This window comes from Grampus griseus (assembly GCF_964374135.1).
Source record: "Grampus griseus genome assembly, chromosome: 3".
Lineage (NCBI taxonomy): Eukaryota > Metazoa > Chordata > Mammalia > Artiodactyla > Delphinidae > Grampus > Grampus griseus.
Window position 1 is genome coordinate 170,255,703 of NC_139019.1, and position 21,477 is coordinate 170,277,179.

At 63.2% G+C, this 21,477-nt stretch overlaps 1 protein-coding gene across 2 annotated transcripts; it reads left to right on the forward strand.

Annotated features, from left to right (window-relative positions):
- Positions 1 to 202: 202 nt before the first annotated feature.
- On the forward strand, positions 203 to 19,996 carry GNA11 (G protein subunit alpha 11; the record flags this gene model as incomplete). Of its 2 annotated transcripts, none has more annotated exons than XM_082649876.1 (7): positions 203 to 338; positions 10,789 to 10,973; positions 13,338 to 13,492; positions 13,909 to 14,037; positions 16,806 to 16,935; positions 17,020 to 17,173; positions 17,911 to 19,996. In XM_082649876.1, 7 exons carry the CDS (start codon positions 203 to 205, stop codon positions 18,099 to 18,101), a joined length of 1,080 nt encoding a protein of 359 aa, XP_082506002.1. In that variant the 3' UTR covers positions 18,102 to 19,996. The 2 variants fall into 2 exon arrangements, with proteins under 2 accessions (XP_082506002.1, XP_082506003.1); XM_082649877.1 differs by lacking the exon at positions 203 to 338 and adding an exon at positions 1,422 to 1,529.
- Between the last annotated feature and the right edge of the window lie 1,481 nt (positions 19,997 to 21,477).

The following is a 21,477-nucleotide window of genomic DNA, read 5'->3' on the forward strand; positions in this document are numbered from 1 at the left end:
GCGGCGCGGGTGGAGGGTGGCCGGGAGGGACCAGCGGCTGAACGGGACCGGTGCTCTCAGGCGGCCGAGGCGGACCGCCGGCCCAGGGGCCGAGCGCCGAGGGCCGGGCGGGCGCGGCCGGGGCGGCTCGGGGCCAGGGCCGGGCCGGCCGGGGGGCGGTGGCGGGGGCGGCCGGCGGGCGGCCGGGGCCGGGGCCGGGACGATGACTCTGGAGTCCATGATGGCGTGTTGCCTGAGCGATGAGGTGAAGGAGTCCAAGCGGATCAACGCCGAGATCGAGAAACAGCTGCGGCGGGACAAGCGCGACGCCCGGCGCGAGCTCAAGCTACTGCTGCTCGGTGAGTGGGGCCGGGCCTGCGGGGTTCGGGCCGGCGGTGCGCGTGGCGGGCGGGCGGGGCGGCCCTGCGTACTGGCCACGGCCCTGCGTGCTGTCCAGAGCGGGCTCGACCCCCGCGGGGTCAGCCCTTGCCTACCTGTGCTGTCCACCTCTGGGCCACCCGATCTCTGCAGCCTGTGTTGTCTAGGTTGAGTCCCTGACATCAGAGGGGCCAGGCCCTGCCTCTGTTGTCCACATCAGCGCCCCAGACCCTCGGGATCTGCTCGCGCCTATGCTGTCCGTGGCAGGTCACCAGTCCTTGCAGGGTCAGCGCCTGCTTCAGCTGTCCACATCAAGCCCCAGTTTCCTTCAGGATCAGCCCCTGTCTCTGCTGTCCAGGCGGGGTCCCCAGGACCCTTTGGGATCAGTCCGTGCCTCTGCTGCCCAGCCCCTGATCCCTGCAGGGCCAGCTTCTGCTTCTGCTGTCCCGTTCGGGCCCCCAAAACCCTCGAGGGCCTGCCTTCTAACCCCTTCTCAGGAGACAAGCCTCCTCCCTGCACAGGACTGGTCCTCCATCCCTGCCCCCAACAGGTGTGCCCCCTCGCTGCCCCCAGCATCTATTCAGGGCCAGACCTTTGGGCTGTAATCCACAAGACGCACCCCTTGCCTCCTGGCATCCCTTCTCTACTTTTCCCACCAGGTGGAGCCCTGTTCCCTGTAGCCCCTGTTCCCTGAGGCCAGTCGGAAAACCCATGTCCCTCCCCAGTGGAGAGCAATCTGTGGGGGAGAAGACAGCCTTTTCTCTCTTCTTGGGGCCGGGGCGGGTGGAGCCCTGACGGAGCAACCGTCTCCGTCCGGCCCCTCTCCTTACGTCCGAGTGGGAGCCGGGTCTCCTGGGTCCTCTTCCCCGTCCTGGAGAGGATTCCCGTCCAAGTCTCCGTCTCCCCCACTGCGCACCTGTTGCACGGAACTAGTCGGCCCAGCAGTCGGCAAGCTGTTGTCACCCCAAATAAGGGTTGTTGGAGGACTTACCTCCGCAGTCAAAGGCAAGAAGGTCGTTTACACAAGCGAAGCCCTTGCCCTGCCTTCTCCGGAGCTCTGCTGCATTCCTGCACTGTGGGGAAGGTTGGAAATGCTGTTGTGATGGGCCCCTGGTGGAAGAGGGGTCTGCCACCGAGGGGTCCACCCGCAGGACGGTGCAGGGTCGGAGGCGGTGAGTCGCTGGAGGCCGTGGGTCTTGGAGGGACTGCCTCGCTCCTCCCACCTGTGGGGACCCTCTGGGTCCTCCCTTTGATTAAAATACCTTCCCTGTTTTTTTTTCCAAACGTTCCACTTTACCTAAAGGCTATAAAATGGGCCATCTTTGCAGAAAAAACAGGCAGAGAGTAACGGTAAAGTTTGGAGGAAACTTGCAGTGGGGTCCCAGTGGCACCTGGGAGGACAGCATGGCCCTGGCTGCCTTACACCAACAGAGGTAGAATTTATTTTCAGAGGGGGGTTGAGAAGTTACCAGCATGTTAATGTTACCAGACAGTCGGCCTTGCCTGGGGGCTGGGGGCTGCATGAACCTCTGCACGCCCCTGCTGCCTGCCCTGTGCGCACCCAGGCTCCAGATTGACGTGGGGTTCAAGGGTACGGGTCGGTGGCCTGTGATCTTGCAGCCTTGCTGTGTGTCTCTGGTCTCCCTGGGCTGGGGCTGAGGAGCCTTGCAGGGGATCTGGATGTGCCCAGCGCCCACCCATGGGTGCGGGCTGTTGGCTGCAGGAGCACCTGGGTCTGAGGTCCCACCCCTCCCCCCACTGGCTTGCAGAACAGGGAGTCTGCACCCTCCTGGGAAGCTATTAAGTCCTAGGCATGGGGGCAGATAGGAAGATGAGAGCTTGGGGGTCCAAGGTGAAGGTTTATGACACCAGGAGGGCGGCTGTGAATGCCAGGCGGAGCTCCAAGGGACGTGCTGGGAGCCGGGGGGTGCCGAGCAGCATCCCTGCCCCACCCACTCCATGCCGGGAGCACCCCCAGTCATGAGAACCACAGACATCCCCAGCTGTGGCCCAGTATCCCCCGGGGGCAGAACCCCCCCTGCCCCGTGTCAGCACACAGTGTAAAATGCGTGTTGCAGAGCCGGTATGTGATCAGTGTTCGCTTGTTTTGTCAGATGCTTTGTGGGTGCTTGAAAGGTGAATGCTTTTGTCACTACGGTCCAGAGCCACATACGTGTGTGCCGTCAACACGCAACATGTCTACAAACACGTGTGATAGATGTGTTCGGTTTTGTTGGTCCTGTTACTCCAGGCCACATCCTCATTCACAGTCGTCTGTGGTGAGGAATGGGGGTAGTGAGCGTCCCTGCAGCGGATACACCAGGATCCCCACGGCTCGGCGTTGCTCTCCCACTTTACGGAAGAGGACCCCCAGGCCCAGTTAGGAGCTCCGGTGGGGGTCCCGGGCAGGCCCGCCGGCTTCTGCCTCCCGTGATCCCTCCTGGTGCAGGTGCAGTCCCCTGCCCCCGCGTTTCTGCCACTCAACAGAGAACAACCGAGGAGGCCCCTCGTCCATTCCTTAGGACAGGTTTCCCCTTGAGAACCGAGGCCTACCGCAGGAAGTGCCGGTCCAGGAGCTGAGTGGCTCCGGGATTTCTAAATAAAGCAGGGCGGTCAGTTCCACAGGCTTCCTGTCCAGCCCGCTGTGGCCCCGAGGGCGGTAGAAAGGGCCGGAATCCGGCCTGGGGTGTGGTGGCCCCGGCGGGAAGGGTGCGCCTGCCCTGCTTGGAGGCGCGAGTGGAACGTGGCCGTGGCTCCTGGCGGTGGCCCTGCCTGTCCCCCGCAGACCCTGATGGCTGGAAGCACCTGGGGCCCTGGGCCACCGCTCGTGGCCCACCCCAGGATGAGTCTCAGGGGCTTAAAAGTTAGATGAAATTTTGTGTCGCTGAAAGGGTGGGCGCCATCCCTGGAGGTGCAGGAGCCCAGACTTGCTGTCAGAGCCCCTCTCCCTCGGTGTCCTGCGTGCCAGGCCAGTGGGAATCTCCCTCCCCTTGGGCCCGAGCACGGCCTCGCCACGTGTGTCCCTGGGCTCCGGACTCCGTGTGCACAGATGCTTCCCGGCCTCTGCTGAGCTGCGCTGGTCGCTGCCTGAGAGCCTCGGATGTTTAACCACAAAAGGTTTCACTTTCTGATTTTTGTGGTGGAGCCCTTCTCCCTGCGGCCTGAGAACAGGTCGCAGTCACTGCTACTCCTGGGCTGGGAGTTTGGAGCAGCTGCAGACAGAGCCGAGTGGGGACCCCTGGCAGGAGGGATGGGAACCCGTTTGTCCCTCCTCTGCCTCGGAGGGCCTTGGGGGCAAAGTCCAGCCCTGGGTGGGCGGGTCTGGTCTGGGCCGGGTGTGCGGAGCTGGGCTGCACTCAGGGGGAACGGCCATCTCTGGTCCCCATAGGGCGCTCCTCTCCCATCAGGACAGTGAGCCGCGGGGCCTGTCAGCCCAGTGTCCGTGGACGGGATTGGGGCATCTCCACGGGCTTCGGGGGCACCCGCGTGCGGGGTTAGTTTTTGGCGGAACTCCAGCTGCTCTCAGAACCGGGCCCCAGGCCACAGGCTTGCTGGCTGGGGAGTTTGTGCCAATGCGCCCCAGCCCCCTGCTCCCGGGTGGCCGCGGTCTCTGCCCTTGGCCCAGGCGTGGGGCGCCTGGCGGGTCACTACCAAGGTGTCTGCCCCTCGTTTTCCCCACCACATCCCCCCTCCGGGGCAGGCCCTGCCACCCCATGGCCCAGCACAGAGCCCTGCGGACCTGAGATGTTTGCTGGGTGGCTTTGATTGGCTAACTGAACTCAGTTCCCTCAAGCAGGTCGAATGGGGGTGACTGGGCGCCCCGACTTAGGGCATCCTCACATCCTGCCTGGACGTGAGGTTCCCTGCTCCGGGGCCCGTTGCCACTGCTGGTGGCCCTCTGCTGTGATGCGTGGACAGACAGGGACTCAGGGGCACAGCTCGCAGCTGCCGCCCTCCCGAGGCCTCGTGAGTGGGCTTGGGGGTGCTCCAGAGCGAGCACAGCCTCGGCTCCCCGCCTGCAGCACTGTTGGGGGGAAGGCCGCAACACCTGCGAGGCGCTGTGCCCTCCCGTGGTCACTGCTCTCCCGACGGAGGGCTTTACCCGGGTTGACAGGCTGCCCCGGCAGCGCTTGGGAGGCGGGTCCCGCCAGGACCGAGCTGGAGAGCGCGGTGGGATTTCAGTCCCCGTGCCTCCCGAGCCTCGGGTTTCCCTGCTGTGGAAGGAGAGCGTCCCCCAACTCCCGGACTGTGGGAGGGTCAGTGGGGGCGACGCATGTCAAACTGGGGAGTGCCGTCTGTGCCCTTGTCTTTATTCACGGTATCGCGCTGGCTGGCAGTCCCTCTGCGGCCGAGCGGGGACCTCCCTGTCTTGCGGTGGGGTCTCCGGAGCTTGGCCCTCAGGGCTGGGCCTCTCGTTTCCTGATCTGATCCCAGCGCCTGCCAAGGAGGTTTGCTTACGGACCTCGGTTGGCGTAGAGCTGAAAGGTCAGACCCCCCACGGAGGCGGGTCGCCCCGTCTCTGCCCCATTGGTCCTCTCTGCTGAGCCTCGACAGGTGGGTGGGGGCCTTCCCGTCCCCCAGGCTGGGCAGCTGGGCTGCACGGCAGGGTTGGGCAGGACTGGGGCTCATACCAGTCTCCCCGACTCCTGAGCGTTAGGCTTCAGGAAGCGCTGCACTAGGACCTGGCACGTGGGACAAGAGGGGGGCTGGCCCAGGGGACCAGTGTCTGCGCCTGGAGTCACCTGGGCAGGGGACGCTGGACCTGCTGACTTAGCGGCCACGGTGTGGAGGTCAGATGAAGGGATGAGTCCCGAGGTCTGCCCTGTTGTCCTCCCTCCTGGCCCCTGTCTGCGCTGGCGCCCGCTGCTGCGGTGTCTCTGAAAGGCCCGTGGCTGGCCCGGGAGAGCTCCCCCGGTGCTCTCACATTCGCTCACTTCCCTGGGTGGCGGTGACCGTGGACCACGAAGAGATGGACGGACGTGAAGCCCGAAGACCTTAGCCTGTTGAGGTCTGACAGTTACTGGTTGTGTGACCTCAGCGAAGCTTCTTGACCTCTCTGTGCCTCCGCTCCTTCACTTGTCCAGCAGGAGGTGGGGTGATAGATGTACCACTGAATGAATGGATGAGCGGGGGCGAGGGGAGCGTGCAGTTGCCTTCCTTGGCTGCACGAGGTGTTTGCACTTTCTCCAGCAGAAGGTCGTCGTGCCTCTTTGATCTTGGACCTGTTGACACAGCTCGGGGCCATGTTGGATTTCCGGGCTGTGTTTCCAGGAGCCCAGATCCCCGGCAGTGCTCTCGCCTGGGCCTCCTGTGGTCCTGGGGTTCCTGGCTTCACTGCCCACATTCTAGAATTAGGGATGGCTGGGCGGCAGCCCTGAACCCCAGCTTCTGACACTAGTGTTCTCTTGCTAGATCGTGGCCACTTGCCCCGGGGGCCATGGATCCTGCACACCTTGAGTCCCACTGGGATGATGTCGGACCAGCACCATCCTTCCTGTCCTCCAGGCCCTTTCCCTGCCCCTCTTCTCTCCCACATTTGAGGAGTGGCTGCCTGGGCTCAGACATAATTCCTCCCGGTCTGCGGTCCTAGATCTTGGCCGACCGTGCAGGCGAGACAGTGGCTTTCTCCCTCTGTCGCAGGGATGGGGCTGCTCTCCTCCTTCCTCTTCTCCAGTTAGTCTCAGCTGGGCAACTGGTGATGCCACTGAGCACGCCCAGAGATCGTCCTGCAGGCTCCCGGCCCCGCTGTGCTGTCTGGCCCCTGCCAGGCCCCCAGGGGCAGGACCCCTCACATGGGTGGTGCCCCCAGGGGCCCCCATTCTTGGAGTTAGGGCAGGGGATGCAGAGGACCTGAGGGGGACACGTGACAGAACCGGGACTGTGGATTGGGGCCGAGTTCATTTGGTTCATTCGGGAAAAATGTGTGCGGTGACTTCTGCGGGCCGGGCCTGTGCTGGGGCTGGGTGTGAGGCTGCTGGCAGAGCCCCGCCCTCGGGGAGCTGGCTCCCAGCAGGGACAGACGGGAGCAGCAGGCCAGGAGCAGGTGGGGCGCTGGGGGCACTGGGGCCCTTCCTGGAAAACGTGAGTTTGGGTTTCTGTGCAGGGAGTTGGGGTGGCGTTCGGGAGGGGCAGGGCCCGATGCGTGGGCGACGTGAACAGTGGTGTCACGCGCCGGCCCCGGGCCGCAGTGCCACGGCTGTCCTCGTGCAAGGTTGGGCTGGTTGCGTTGTGGGGGACAGTGGGGGCCAGGGGACCCACAGACACGAGCTCGGAGTCTGAGTACAGCCAGGACCTGGGGCCACTCGGCGTCCTCGCTGGGAGGGGGTGTGGCGGTAGGTGCCCTCTGCACCTGTGCAGGTGCGTGGCTAGAACGAGGCCCATCACGGGGTCTCACACGGTCTTGCTTGAGGGGGGCCTTGCTCTTCTCCCTGGTGGGCAGCTGTTGAAGGTTTTTTTTTTTTATAGATATTTATTTGGTTGCGCTGGGTCTCAGATGCAGCTTGCGGGCTCCTTAGTTGCAGCACGTGGGCTCCTTAGTTGTGGCTCCCAGGCTCCTTAGTTGTGGCATGCGAACTCTTAGTTGCGGCACACGAACTATTGGTTGTGGCATGCGAACTCTTAGTTGTGGCATGCATGTGGCATCTAGTTCCCCAACCAGGGATCGAACCTGGGCCCCCTGCATTGGGAGCGTGGAATCTTCCACCAGGGAAGTCCCCATGACCAGATCTTCAGGGGGAACTGACCAAGGGCGGGGCAGGATGAGCTGGAGCTGCCAGGGACCCCCGGGCGCCGGCTACAGCAGATAGGCCTGGCCGTGAGGTCCAGGTGGGCCTCGCACCCCGAGACTTCTCTGAGCAGGAGGCTGTTGGCTCGGGCGTGTTGGGGGGCCCGGGTCCCAGCTCCCGGCACTGGGTGCCGGCAGCATGTGGGCTGAGTTGGGCCAGGGGGTGGGCACCTGGAGAGGACGCTGTGGCGGCTCTGCGTCCCCCGGAGCCTTTCCTCCCTCCCTCCCTGGCCAGTGGTGGCCGAGCTCTGGCCACCTGGGCCTGCCGGTTCCAGAGCCCAGGGCCCGCAGCTCCGGCCTTCCACCCACAGCTCTGCCGGGAGGTGCCTGCTGGGACTGGCACCTGTCACTCAGTCGCTGTTGGCCCTGAGCACAGGTGACACGCCACCCTCGACGTGCGGCTCGTGGGGCTTTCCTCCGGGGGCCCGGCCTCTGCAGCTGCCACCTCCACAACCTCCTTTCTCTGTCCTTCCTGGCAAGGTGGCATGGCCCAGGCGGGGTCACTGACTATCCCGCCTCCTGGGCCACACTGTCCCCAGGGTGTCCCTTTTGCTGCGTTCTCCCCCAGCTTTATTGAGACGTAAGTGCCACGCGTGTTGTGTGGTTTAAGGGGTGCACGTGAGTACTTGACACGTGGATTGCGACATGATCGCTCGTGAGGCCCGTCACCGCCCCGTCACCACCCCCTCACCTCACTAGTGCCTTTTGCTCCTGCACTTGATCGCGGTGCTGTCTTCGCAGCGGCTCCTCTGCCCCCAGCAGGGTTCGGGCCATGTGCCTCGTCCAGGACCTCCGACGTCTCCAGGGCCAGTTGTGTTTCCGGCTTCCGAGGGGTCCGTCTTCCGTTTCTTGGTTTTCGGGACGTGTCCCAGCTGCGTCGTCTGTGTTGGGCACCGGGGCGTTCCCCCGTTCTCCCTCGGCCACTCTCTGGCCGGTGATCACGGCTCCTCCGTGAACACCCGCTGTCCCTTGGTTGTTGGCACGGGCGCGTGCACGTGTGTGAGACCCTCGGTGTCCTGCGCTGCCTCTGGGGAGCTCTGGGGGGGCTGCCTGTCCTTTGCGCACCCGTTTTGGAGACGCTGGCTGTGGTCTGAAGTCAGCAGGCTCTCTCTGGATCTCCCCGCGCCCTTGTGCTCGGGCAGCTCTCTTGCCCCTCCTGCAGTTCAGGGGGGTGGACTCAAGGGGCAGCGCCCCGGGGCCTGAGTGGCTGCCCTTTTCCACCTCAGCTGACCTGTGGCTGCAGGGGGTTGGGCTTTAGTGGCCACTGGTCTGATGTTTCTGGTGAGAGGCCCTTCCAAACACCAGCAGGGCACGTATCTTTTTACAGTAGCATAGTGTCAAAAACAGGGGTTCTCACCTGGGGTTTCCTGCCCCCAAAGGACATTGGGCAGTGTCTGGGGATGTCTGTGTGTCACACTGAGGGGATCCTGGCATTGAGGGGGCGGGGCCAGGGGTGCTGCTCAACACCCCAGAGTGCCCGGGCCGGCCCCAGTGTCAGCAGTGCTGCGGGGACCCTGGTCCAGAGGAAACCACGCAGGGCATGGCATTCCTGTGTGTCGCCTCCCCTCCCCCACCCCGCCTCCTGCAACGAGGGAGGAGTGCGTGGACCCCTCAGGGAGGTGTGGGGTCACATGGGGTCCTCGCCCCTCCTGCCTCAGAGCTGGGGTGGGGCCTTGGTGGGAGTGGGCGCCTGGCCTCTGGTTGATGTTGCGGCAGCAGTGGGATGGAAGGTGGCATTGGCGTAGTTACCACTCGGTGACAGAACCAGAGTCGTATTCTTTTATTCGTAAAAGGACCCAGTGCCTTGATGGAGGTCCTAGAAAGGGGCAGCTGCAGTGAGGCGGCCTCTGCTCTGTCTCCCCAGGTGGGCTCAGGCATCCGTGGTCAGTTACTCAGACGCGGGCGGAGGGCCTCCTGCTGCAGGATGGTGTGGTCACTGCAGGCCGCTCAGAACCCATGTCTTCTCCGGGAGCTCCCGGGCAAGGAGGCGGGCAGCAGATGCCTGAGAGAGACTCCCTGAAAGGCAGCGGTGATGGGTCCCAGTGCAGAGGGGAGCTGCCTGCCCTGCGCCCACGGCACTGGTGGCTGTGAGCCGGATGGTGTGCAGGGCAGGACGCAGCTCAGGCCCCTTCGTTGGGGTGGGGGACACAGGTGACTCTGAGACAGGGTGGGGAGGATGAGCCCAGGCGGGCTGGGGCGAGTCTGGGGGGTTCTGAGTCCCCAAGAGGGGGCCTGGGGGCTTCAGTGCATGGGTGAGTGGGGACCTGTGTTGGTTATCAAGTAGGGGTTTGAGGCCATGCGTCCTTAGGCTGTAGAAGTTCTCTCCCGCTGTGCAATAAAACCACCCTGTAACTTAGTAGCTGAAAATAGCACACAGGCAGATTCTGAGGGTCAGGAGTCGTGGGGGTTCTGGCTCGGGGTCCCTTATGAGGTTGTAGAGCACGTGTTGGCCGGGGCTGCCTCATCTGAAGGCCCAGTGGGGCCGGAGAAGCCGCTTCCAGGGTGGCCCCTCACATGGCTCCTGCCCACATGGGCCCTCAGGGACGGCGCTGCCCCCCGGCCCCCGCGAAAGTCCTACAGAGGACGGGGAGCCCCGTGACTCGTCTTGGAAGTGACAGGCCATCCTTGGTCAGATTCTTCTGGTTGGGAGGGAGGCACTGAGTCCAGCCCGCCCTCCGGGAAGGGTCAGGCTCCCCCTCTGCACGGAAGACATCCCAGAGATTTGTGGGCACATTAAAGCCACTAAAATGCAGTCCCTGCGTGTGGAGGTGAACAAAAGTTGGGGTACGGCTTTGCCGCTTAGACGGTGACAGGGCGGTGAGAGGCTGGAGCAGGAGAGGAGCCCTCCCTCCTGCCGCAGCGCTGGTGCCGGGTGGGGCTGGCCAGCCCTTGATCCCGGAGACTCCATGCGCCCTTCTCTGAGGTGGGGCCTTGACACCTGACACCTGGAGGGTGGTGGGACAGAGAGGGGAGGGGCCCCGGGCACCCAAAGGGCCTCTGGGCTGACAGGGACGTGGGCCTTGGGGCTGTTCAAGCGCCAGAGTCACGCTCGGTCTCGGGGTGGCGTGAGGTTGGGTGAGGTACAGGTTCAGGGGCTGCTGGGGACTGTGGGGAGCATGGCCCAGCGCCCTGCGAAGGCCCAGCGTGGCCTCGACGCAGATGCCAAACTCGTGCCCTGAAGGAAAGCTGTTCTGATCAGAACAGCCGTGGGTTGGCGGGACGTTGTCACATGAGGGCATGTGGGACAAGGGAGCTCGTCACGTGACCAGTTAAGGGGGTGGCAGCATCTGGGGGAGACACTTCACTGCTCCTGGCCTCCAGTTCCTCGGCTGTGGCCAGAGTTGAATTCAGACCCAAGTTGCCGCAGGTGCCGCGGCTGCTCCCTTCCCGTCCCTGCCCACGTTGTTGTCCCGACCTCCTCTGAGCCTCGGCGGCCCCTGTAGACAGGGTGTGCGTGGGAGGACGCGGCCCGCCCTGTTGTCCAGGCAGCAGCGGCTGGCCAGGCGCATCCCCACCTCGAGCCTCGTGGGCGGGACTCCGCGTGTTCGGGGCTCCTCGTGGGCGGGGCTTCTTGTGTGCAGGGTGCGGCGAGCCCACGGCTCGGGTCGCGGGTCCGGTCCCGCTGGGTCTCACTGGGCCATTTGCAGGCACGGGCGAGAGCGGGAAGAGCACGTTCATCAAGCAGATGCGCATCATCCACGGGGCGGGCTACTCGGAGGAGGACAAGCGGGGCTTCACCAAGCTGGTGTACCAGAACATCTTCACCGCCATGCAGGCCATGATCCGGGCCATGGAGACCCTCAAGATCCTCTACAAGTACGAGCAGAACAAGGTGAGGCCCGGGCGGGAGCGCCGGGCGCGGCGGGGCCTCCTACAGGGGGCAGAGTGAGTCCTGGCCCCCTCTGCGGGCCAGCGTCCTACCAGGCACTCCACGCACTGTATCAGGCTCTCTGTGCCCCCCGGGGGTGGCACGTTCTCTTATTTCCTTCAGTAACAGCTTATTGAGAAAACGTACATACCAAGTCACCCATTTAAAGTGTGCAATTCACTCATTTTTAACATATTCAGAGTTGTGCAACCATTGCCTCTAATTCCATAACGTTCTCATCACTCCAGAAAGAAACCCTGTCCCCACTGGCAGTCACCTCCCCTACGCCTAACCCAGCCCCTGACAACCAGGAACCCACTCCCTGTCTCTGTGGATCTGCCTGTTCTGGACATTTCCCATCAATGGAATCACACCCCGTGTGTCCTTCTGTGTCTGGCTTCTCTCACTGAGCATCGTGATCTCAGGGTCCGTCCACGTTGCAGCGAGTGTCAGTGCCTCACTCCTCTTTGTGGCTGAATGATGCTCATTGTGTGGAGGGACACATGGTTTGTCCATCGTCCATCGACGGACGCATGGTTGTTTCCACTCTTCTGGCTCTCGTGGACATGCTGCTGGAACACTCGTGTGCAGGTTTTTGTTTGCACGCCTGTCCTGGTTTCTCCTGGGCACGTCCCCAGCAGTGGAGGTGCTAGGTCCAGGGTACCTCTCGGTTCGCCTTCCAGAGGGGCTGCCTGCCTGCTGTCCGAGCGGCGTTGCCCCGGCCGTGCACCAGGGGGCTCTCTCTGGCGGCCTCCCTTGGCTTCGCTTTTGTGGATCTGTTTTCGGGGACTTCTCTTTCAACTCCAGCAGTTTGCCTGGGCTGGCACGTGGCACCGTGTATTGGACCATGTATGTTCAATAGGATTTAAATTAGTCTGTTTACTTGGAAGCTTAAGAAGGCCAGTCAACCAGATTTCTGATATTGGTGTCTTCCTGCCTTGATGCCCGGTTCACGGGTCATCAGGGACCCTACAGGGCCCAGCACTGGGTCTGGGGCCCGGCCAGCCTGGCTGTGGGAATGAGCATGTAGGGCCTGCTGGAGCTTCTCACCCAGTTCGTAGGATTGCTCGCAGCTGAGGCCCCTCAGCGTCCAGGCCCCACTTTAACCGTGGAAGTCCAGAGGCATCTGGAACAGGGATTGGCAGACTAAGGCCTGTCTCTGTAGGTGCAGCCTTGCTGGCGCGGGCCACGGCCACTCGCTTACACGTCATCCCTGGCGGCTTTCGCTGCAGCAGCAGGGACAGCGTGGCCGTAGAAACAGACGTCTGGTCCCTGGCCTACATGCATCTGCAGTTGGGGGTTTTCTGGGGCTGGTGTCTGCTTCTCCAGGCCCAGATTGGGAGGCTGGGAGGGTGAGGCGGGGCTGAAGGACGCTGTTGTGCGGGGGCTGGGGCGGGAGAGCATCCCTGGGAGGTGACCGGTGGGTTCCAGAGCCTGGGCTGGGGCCCCCTCATTCCTTGTTTGGGGTTCTGCCCAGCTGTGTCCCCTCCCCAGTCCCTCAGCCGTGTGGGTGGGACCATCCCGAGCACAGGCATGTGGAGCAGGCTGGAGGAGAGACAGGGGGTCTCCTGGGGGCCTTCTGCCCCCGGCGGGGTGTGTGTGTGTGTGTGTGTGTGTGTGTGTGTGTGTGTGTAGGTGTGTGTGTGTAGGTGTGTGTAGGTGTGTGTAGGTGTGTGTGTGTGTAGGGGTGTGTGTGTGTAGGGGTGTGTGTGTGTGTGTAGGGGTGTGTGTGTGTGTGTGTGTGCGTGCGCGTGTGTGGGTCTCTGGGGTGGTGTGTCTCAGCGAGGCTCTTTAGGAGCGGGTCTCCGAGCCCTGTGGTCCAGGGTCTGTGGAGGCTCCATCCCAGGGGCATGAGTCATTGGGCCACTGGACTGTTATGATTAGCTCAGCCTCCCCTTCCTGGTGGGTTGCTCTGGTCCCCAGACCCCATCCCAGGCTGCACACGAGAGGACCTATGCCTTCAGAGATCCCGAGGGTTTCAGGAGCTGTGTGCTTGGAGTCGGGGGGCAGGTTCTTCTTAGGTCACAGCAGCTCTCTGTGCCTCGGTTTCCTCACCTGCAGCATGGGAACACAGGGGCAGCCAGTGGTGTTTGTTCCTCTGTCCTGTTTGGGTGCCCCGGGACTGAGGTGCGTGGCGGCCGGGTGGGCCCTGCTCCCGGGAGCTGCCTCCATCTGCATTTTCCTTTGGGGGCCTGGCACTGGGGGGCGATCGCTGCCGGTCGCCCTTGCGTCGTCCTGATGCGTGTTCATGGGAAATGGGAGTCAATGGTTCCGAGTCGGTTGCCGGGTGCTGGCGCTGAGCATCCCGGCCTGCCCCTCGCCCCACAGGCCAACGCGCTCCTGATCCGGGAGGTAGATGTGGAGAAGGTGACCACCTTCGAGCACCGGTACGTGAGTGCCATCAAGACGCTGTGGAACGACCCCGGCATCCAGGAGTGCTACGACCGCCGGCGGGAGTACCAGCTCTCGGACTCTGCCAAGTAGTGAGTGGGGCCGGACCAGGCCTGGGCGGAGGAGGGTCTGCACGGCGCCTCGTTAGCCGTGACGGGGCGATTTCCCTGCAGGGAGGCGGGTGTCTGCGGGGATTTTCCGTTGTCTCTCTGCCCCTTTTCTGTGTCTCTCAAACTATTCCAAAGTGACAGGTTTGGTTATGAAAAGCCACCCCTCCAGCCCACAGCCTCTCTTCGGAACCCCGGCGCCGTCCCCATCCCCGGACAGCCGTCCCTCAGAGCTGGGGCGGGGTTCTGTCCCAGGCGTTCCCTGCAGCCTCATTTTGCCCCTGTCCGTTCTCGTCCCAAGTACTTGGGCTGCTTGGGCCCCTCCCAGCGCTCAGGAGACCTGGGATGGCCGGGAGGCCCCTCGTGGGCTGGCCTGAGCGGCCCTGCCTGCTGTGTTGCAGCTACCTGACTGACGTGGACCGCATCGCCACCTCGGGCTACCTGCCCACCCAGCAGGACGTGCTGCGAGTGCGCGTGCCCACCACTGGCATCATCGAGTACCCCTTCGACCTGGAGAACATCATCTTCAGGTACCTGTGCCCCCGGCCCCGGCCCCCGGTGTGGGGCAGCGAGAGAGGGTCCTTGTCCGTGGCTGTCACCAGGTTTCCGAGTGAGCCAGGCCCTGGTGGCGCTGGCAGGGCTGAATGGAGGCGGCCCCGGGGGCAACGGCCTCCTGGTGCGGGCTCCGCGTGGGCCCCAGATGGGGGGAGGGTGCCAGCGCGTGCGTGCGGATGGGCGGGCGGGTGGTCTGGAATCCAGGCCAGAGCAGGGGTGCTCCAGGCGGGCGGTGGAGGAGCCTGAGGGCCCCCGGGGAAGGTGGCTCCAGACCCCTCTGTGGCCCAGTTCCGAAGCCCATGCAGCCAGAGTGAACTCAGGGCCGTCCCCAAGGATGGGCCCCGCCACCCCGTGAGGTCACAGCTTGTCCAGAGCTGCCAGGCGGCAAGGCCAAGTGTGTTTCCCGGGGCAGCCGTAACAAATGACCACAGATGGGCAGCGTAAAATCACAGAAATGCATCCTCTCCGAGCTCCGAGGTCAAGGTGTCGGCAGGGCTGGGTCCTCCTGAGGGCGTGAGGGGAAGCTGCTCCGTCCCCCCAGCTCTGAGGGTGCTGGCAGCCCGCGGCGTCCCTTGGCTTGTAAAAGCCTCGCTCCATCTCTGCGTCCGTCATCACACGGCCCCTCCCTGGGTCTGTGCCCATGTTTCCTTCTTACGGTAACTCCACTGATCACTGGATCCAGGGCTCCTGCTCCAGAGTGACCCTGTCTGAACTAGTGCCATCTGCGGGGACCCCGCTTCCAGATCAGGCTGTGTCCCCAGGTTTCAGGGGGACTGACTGGGGGACACGGTTCGCCCAGGGCTCTGAGGCCCAGGCTCTGGGGTGGGATTCCTGCTCTGGCTGCGAGCCTTCCCTCCCCGCCACTGCATGGGGTCCCTTCTGCTGGGCGACCCCACCCCAGGGGCCCCAGAGGCAGCGCTGCTGGTGGAGGTCCTGCCCTGTTGCCTTGAAGCACCAGCCCCGGGGGCGTTCAGGGAGTCTGTTGGGTTTGCCTTGAGGTGCCCTCTGGCCCCAGGGACCGCATTTCTCAGGCAGAAGCTTCTGGGAGAGGGGGAGAGTCTGGGTGCCCCCAGCTGGCCCCCCATCCTTTCTCACCTGTCAGAGCCCCCGGGGTGCCCTTGGACCCTCAGGAGTTGTAGGCATCACACTGCACATGCCTGATGGTACATTTTCTGGTGAGAGTTCAGCATTTCGGTTTCCTTCTTTTTTGGTCAGATTCTCGATGGGGTCCGGGACCTCAGAGGCCTGCAGGGCACAGGCCGGGGCTATCACTGGCCTTCCTCCCGACCCCACGTTCCAGGGTCCCCTCACATGGCCTCACCTTGGCCTCCGCAGCTACTGTGCCCTCTGTCCAGAACGCCTCCCCCCCTCCCTTCCCGCCCCTCCCCCAAGCCTGTGTGTGCGCTCTGCTGCTGTCCACACTGCAGAGTGGCCCTGCACCTCTGCCGCCACTGTCCCTTGGCCAGCCCACCCCTTGTCTGGTCAAGGGCTTACAGAGGGCAGGCCGGGGGCCCGGGCAGGGAGCTTGTGCCCCCATCTTGATCGGAGCTCACACAGCATCCAGTGACAGTGCGATTGGCCTGATGTGTGAGGCCTGAGCCTGGTCCCACATGGACCTCCTGCAAAGACCTGACCCCCCCCGCCCCGCCCCTGGAGGCCCAGGTTCCCGCCTGGCTGTACTGGGGAGACTCAGCTCCAGAAAGGCTGTGGCCCCTGACGCCGTCGGCCCGATCGCGCTCCCCAGACTGGCAGCGGCAGCCCGGTGGGCCTGGTGTCCACTCACCCCCCTCCCATACCCTAGGTCACCCTGGCACATCCGCCATCTGCCTGTGCTTGCTAGAACCTCCTCTGAGAAACCCCCGCCAGGCGGATTGGCCTCTGCTGCCTGACTGTCCAACAGCTGTGGACGGGCCTGGCCCGGGGACCCTTGCCTTCTCAGGCTGCTGTTCTTTCTCGCCATCGTCTTCAAAAGTAGAGGGCTTTGGGGCTTCCCTGGTGGCGCAGTGGTTGAGAGTCCGCCTGCCGATGCAGGGGACACGGGTTCGTGCCCCGGTCTGGGAAGATCCCACATGCCGCGGAGCGGCTGGGCCCGTGAGCCATGGCCGCTGAGCCTGCGCGTCCGGAGCCTGTGCTCTGCAACGGGAGAGGCCACAACAGTGAGAGGCCTGCGTACCGAAAAAAAAAAGTAGAGGGCTTCCTCGTCAAAGAAAACTTAAGAAACTCACAAGTAGGAAGCGGGGACCTGTCACCAGTCGTGATGGTCAGGGCGCTGTCCCTAGCGTGTCCCCGCCCCGCCTGGTGTCAGCATCTGTGTGCCGACATCTCCCACTGGACAAGCAGCCTGCTCTCGCCGTGGCTGGGGTGGGTTCCAGCATTTCATAGGTGATGCCGTGTGGTATCCAACAAGGGGAGACGGGTTTCCAGATGTGGGACATCCGAGGTCACCCGGCTCAGCCCCACCGGGGTCTGTGCCTCACACGCTCCACGGCGCCCCCTGTAGGCCAGGGCCCCTCCCTCGGCAAGCAGGCAGGGCCTGGCTGTCTCGGGTGTCCCCCCTCCCCTGCTTGTGCTGTGTTCTCCTGGCTTAATGGTGTTGCGGCTTTGCTGGCTCTGACAGGTGACTGAGGGGCCCTCGTTGCTCTGATGCCTCAGGGGTCGCTGTGGCTCTGGCAGAGGCGGCTGTGCTGGGGGTGGGCATTGTCATCTGCAGCCCCGCGCTGAGCCCGTGCACCCCGCCCTGCAGGATGGTGGACGTGGGGGGCCAGAGGTCCGAGCGGAGGAAGTGGATCCACTGCTTTGAGAACGTGACGTCCATCATGTTCCTCGTGGCCCTCAGCGAGTACGACCAAGTGCTGGTGGAGTCGGACAACGAGGTGAGGCCCTCACTGGGCCCAGGGAGGGGGGTGCCCACAGGCCCTTTTGGGGGACCTGCCGCCAACCTGCTGCCTGCCCCTCAGAACCGCATGGAGGAGAGCAAAGCACTGTTCCGGACCATCGTCACCTACCCCTGGTTCCAGAACTCGTCCGTCATCCTCTTCCTCAACAAGAAGGACCTGCTGGAGGACAAGATCCTCCACTCCCACCTGGTGGACTACTTCCCCGAGTTCGACGGTGAGCCCGCCCTAGCGGCCTGTCCTGGACGCTGCCAGCGCCTCCCTCACCCTCTCTGGGCCTCGGTGGCCTCGTTGGCGACTCAGGAGTGACACGAGGACGGCGTTTCCCAGGCCGCACGGAGGCCGCGGTGCAGTTAGTGTGGCCGGAGCTCGGCAGGCGCCTCGCAGGGCCCTGGATGGTGGAGAGAGCTTTGTGTCCTCCGGGGGAGCGTCGTCTGTGGGAGGGGGCACCCTGCGGTCACCGCCTGGCAGCCTGTCCCCACCTGCCCAGGGCCCGGGCACGGGGAGGAGCGAGGCGCGGGGGATACGGGGTGAGCCGGACCCCTCCTGCCATCCCCACCCCCCCACGCGGAGACCCCTGGGGGCGCTCCTGGGGGTCAGTCGGGGCTCTGCCACTCCCTCCCCGGCGTCTCCCGGAGGTGCTGCCTGAGGAGCCGGGAGGCCGGGGGGTGGGAGTGTGGGGTAGGGTGGGGGGTCGGGGTGTGGGGTAGGGTGGAGGGTGGGGGTGGGGTAGGGTGTGGGGTGGGCGGCAGGCCAGAGCAGGAGGCTGGCTGCCAGGGGGCAGCAGGGCTGTGGACACATGCCTGAGTGGGAGGGGGGTGGACAGAGAGGAGGCGGGAGCCAGGGAGGTGGGAGGTGGGTCTGCCTGGCAGGTGGGCCTGAGTGAGGGGCTGCTGGGCAGGGGGGCTGCGCGGCTCCCTCGGCTCATCCCGCCCCTCCCCCCTCCTCCGCCAGGCCCGCAGCGGGACGCACAGGCCGCCCGGGAGTTCATCCTGAAGATGTTCGTGGACCTGAACCCCGACAGTGACAAGATCATCTATTCCCACTTCACGTGCGCCACCGACACGGAGAACATCCGCTTCGTCTTCGCCGCTGTCAAGGACACCATCCTGCAGCTCAACCTGAAGGAGTACAACCTGGTGTGACCACGCGGACTCCCGCCAGCCGCCTGCTGGTCGCCAGTCTGCCCCAGGAGTCGGGGTTTTTTCATATTTTTAAACAAATGGTTTTTATTTCACAGTTATCAGGGGATGTACATCTTTCTTCCTACACACCTCGTGCACCTTCTCATCTTTGTCAGTGGCAGAGGCCGCCTTTTTCTGGCCTTGACTCGTGGCTTGCTTTTTTCTAAAAAAAACAAAAAAAAAACAAAAAAGGAAAAAGAAAAAAAAAGAGAACCCACAGAAGACGGGCAGAGATGAGACCTGGCCCCCAGCAGCGCGAGACACTGCCTCCGGGGACAGTTGTTGGCCTGCTTTCTTCTGATCTCCGAAGGCGTGGAGACGCAGAGGCTGGGACTTCTCTTTCTTTCTTGTTTAAGTTATTGACGCCCTCACCACTGTTGCCGGGTTTCTGCCCCGGACTCCAAGACGTGGGGGTGGGTGGCGCCCCCCGCTGCCCGCCCTGGGAAGTGCCTAACCATTTTTTCTTTTTTTTTGAGGAAACAAAAAGCAGCCCCTGGGGCCCTGTCTCACAGCCCTGCCTGCCGCGGGGGCCCGGGGCGTGGTTCTCTGGGTCTTCCGCTGGGAGCGCTCCTGGGCTCTGGGCTCGGTCCCCAACCCTGAGGAAGCCCGCTTGGACTGGGAGCCACTGTTTGTTTTGTTCCATTTTGTACCCAGTTTGGAAGCAGTGAGGGTGGGGTAGGGACTTCTTTCAGAATTTTCTCAGGTCTGTCCCCGAGAGGCAGAGACGCAGGGAGGGTCGCCCTGGCGGGGCTGTGGGTGGCTAGGAGATGCCCACCGCCCTGCACTCTGCCCGGAGCCGAGCTGTCGGGGCTCGTGGCAGCTGGAGGTGGGCCCTCAGCCTGGCCACGGCCACGCACTGAGGGGCCCTCCCCGAGGGCCTGAGGGCCGGTTTCTGGGGGGAGGAAGTGGCCGTCTCATGTGGCGTGGGCCGAGCACTGCAGTGGTTGGTTTTGTGTGGTTGGTTTCTTGCACCAACGTGACGGGAGTGGCCCGCCGGTGGCGCCCCGCACCTACCCTGCGTACCTGGGCCCTGCGAGTGAGTGCTCAGGGCGGCCCTTGACCAGGGAGTGCAGAGAAACAGCGCACACGTCAGACCAGCCCCACACCAGCCCTGTCCCCGTCCGTCCGCCTCCCACCTCCCTCCTGTGCCTGATACGCAGGGCCCAGGGTGGGGGGCAGGCTTCTCGGCCTGTTTTCCTTGGGCATCTCCACCCGAAGGGCCCTCTCTGGTGCCGTGCGTCCACTTGCGGGGTTTGTGCCATAGCCCTGACGTGCGGCCGGGGACGGTGGTGCCGCTGGCGGTGGGCTCCCAGGGGCCCACAACGCACAGGGAGCCGGGGCAGGCCCTCGAGGGGGAGGCGGTGGGGGGCGCATCCAGAGTGTTAACTTCCGGAGGGGCTGGAGTGCCAAGATCCCGGGGCAAGCCCGGCTGCTGTGCCCAACCTCCCCGCCTGGCTCGCTCGCCTCCGAGGCGCTTGCCCGAGTGCCAACCTACCCCCACTGCTGTGTCACGTCACCCAGCAGAACTGCCCTCCGAGTGCCAACGCCCCAGTGGTGTGAGGGGCCGTGCCGGCTGGCGGGGGTGACCTCGCCCACTTGTATATTAAACAGTCCTGATTTCAGACAATTTAAACCTTAATCTATTTAAAAAAGAATATTATATAAAAATGCTGTTTTTAAACCTTTTGTCATTTGAAATGCATGTATTGTCCGTGCGGGCTGAGGGGCGGGCGCCGTCGGCTCAGTGCCAGTCTCCTGTGGCCGGAGCTGTCCATGTTCAGGCAGCGTGTCGGGGCCCTGACCCCTTAATCCAGAGATATGTGATGGAAATAGATTTTTCATACCTTTCTCCTGAAATGAATTCTGTTTTAAATTGGAATAAATTTTGTTCCTAAACACTCGGCCCCCTGTGGCTTATTTCCTGTTACTGACTGGGGGCGGGGAGCAGCAGAGGGGCCCTGAGGTCCCCGGGTTGTCACCTGACTCCTGTGTGGCCTGCGGGGCCCTGGCACCTTCAGGATGGGGTCTGAGGTCACGGGAGCCGCAGCTCGGCCGCCCGGGGTGTACCTCCTTCCCTGAGCTGGGACTGCGGCCCCAGGGCCCCTGACTTCAGGTCAATGTGCTGTGCTGTGGGCTGGAGCATCCTGCAAGAGGAACTCCTCCTCGTGGGGGGCAGGGGACAGAGATGGGGCTTGGGTTCTGGGCCCAACTGGCCACTCACTGTCGCGGATCCTCTTGGGAAGACGGGCCCCTCCCCCGGCCCCATTTCTTTCTGCAAACCAAGATGTTGGACCAGTGATCTCCCTGCCATCTCTCAGTCTTTTTTTCCTTAAAAAAAAATATTTTTTACATTGTGGTAAATACACCTACAACTTACCAGCTTCACCATTTTTAAATATACAGTTCGGTGACATTAGTTTCATTTGCAGTGTTGTGCAACCGTCAGCAGTAATTGTCTCCAAAACATTTTCATCACCTCAAACAGAAACTCCGTACCCATTAATCAATAACTCCCCACCCCCTCCCCCAGCCCCTGGCCCCCACCATCCTATTTTCTATGGATTTCACTCCTCCAGGGACTCCATGTGAGTGGAATCACACAGTATTTGTCCTTCTGTGTCTGGCTTCTCACTGAGCATCATGTCCTTCAGGTACATCCATGGTGTAGCAGGTGTCAGGATCTCTTTCCTTTTTAAGGCTGAATCATTTCACTGCGTGGATGGACCACCTTTGTTTATCCATCCGTTGATGGTCACTTGGGTTGTTTCCCCCTTTTCACTGTCGTGAATCACGATGCTGTGAACACAGGTGTGCAAGTATCTCTTTGAGACTCTGCTTTCCATTCTACTGGCTATAAACCCAGAAGTGGAATTGCTGGGTCAAATGGCGATTCCACGTTTAACCGTTTGAGGAACCGCCAGGCTGTTTCCACGGCGGCTGCCCCATTTCTCCTTCCCACCAGCTGTACGCCAGGGTCGCATTTCTCCATATCCCCCTCCAGTTCTATTTACTCACTCATCAGTGGGATGGAAATGCCCTGAAGGCCCCGTGTGTGCCAGGCACTGTCCTAGGCACTGCATATACAGGGAGACAGCACTTATCACCATGACTCAATCTATGAATAAAAGCAGCAGGGAAGAGTCATTGGCAGCGATAGTGGCCATTTCAGGCAGGCTGTTCAGGAAAGCCCTTTCGGAGAAGGTGGCGTATGAATAGGATGCTGGAAGACGTGAAGAGAAGGGGCCATGCTGTGGTCTGAGGGAGGGGATTGCCAGGCGGAGGGCAGAGCACGTGCAAAGGCCCTGGGGCAGGACCAGCCCTGGTTCATTGGAGGAAC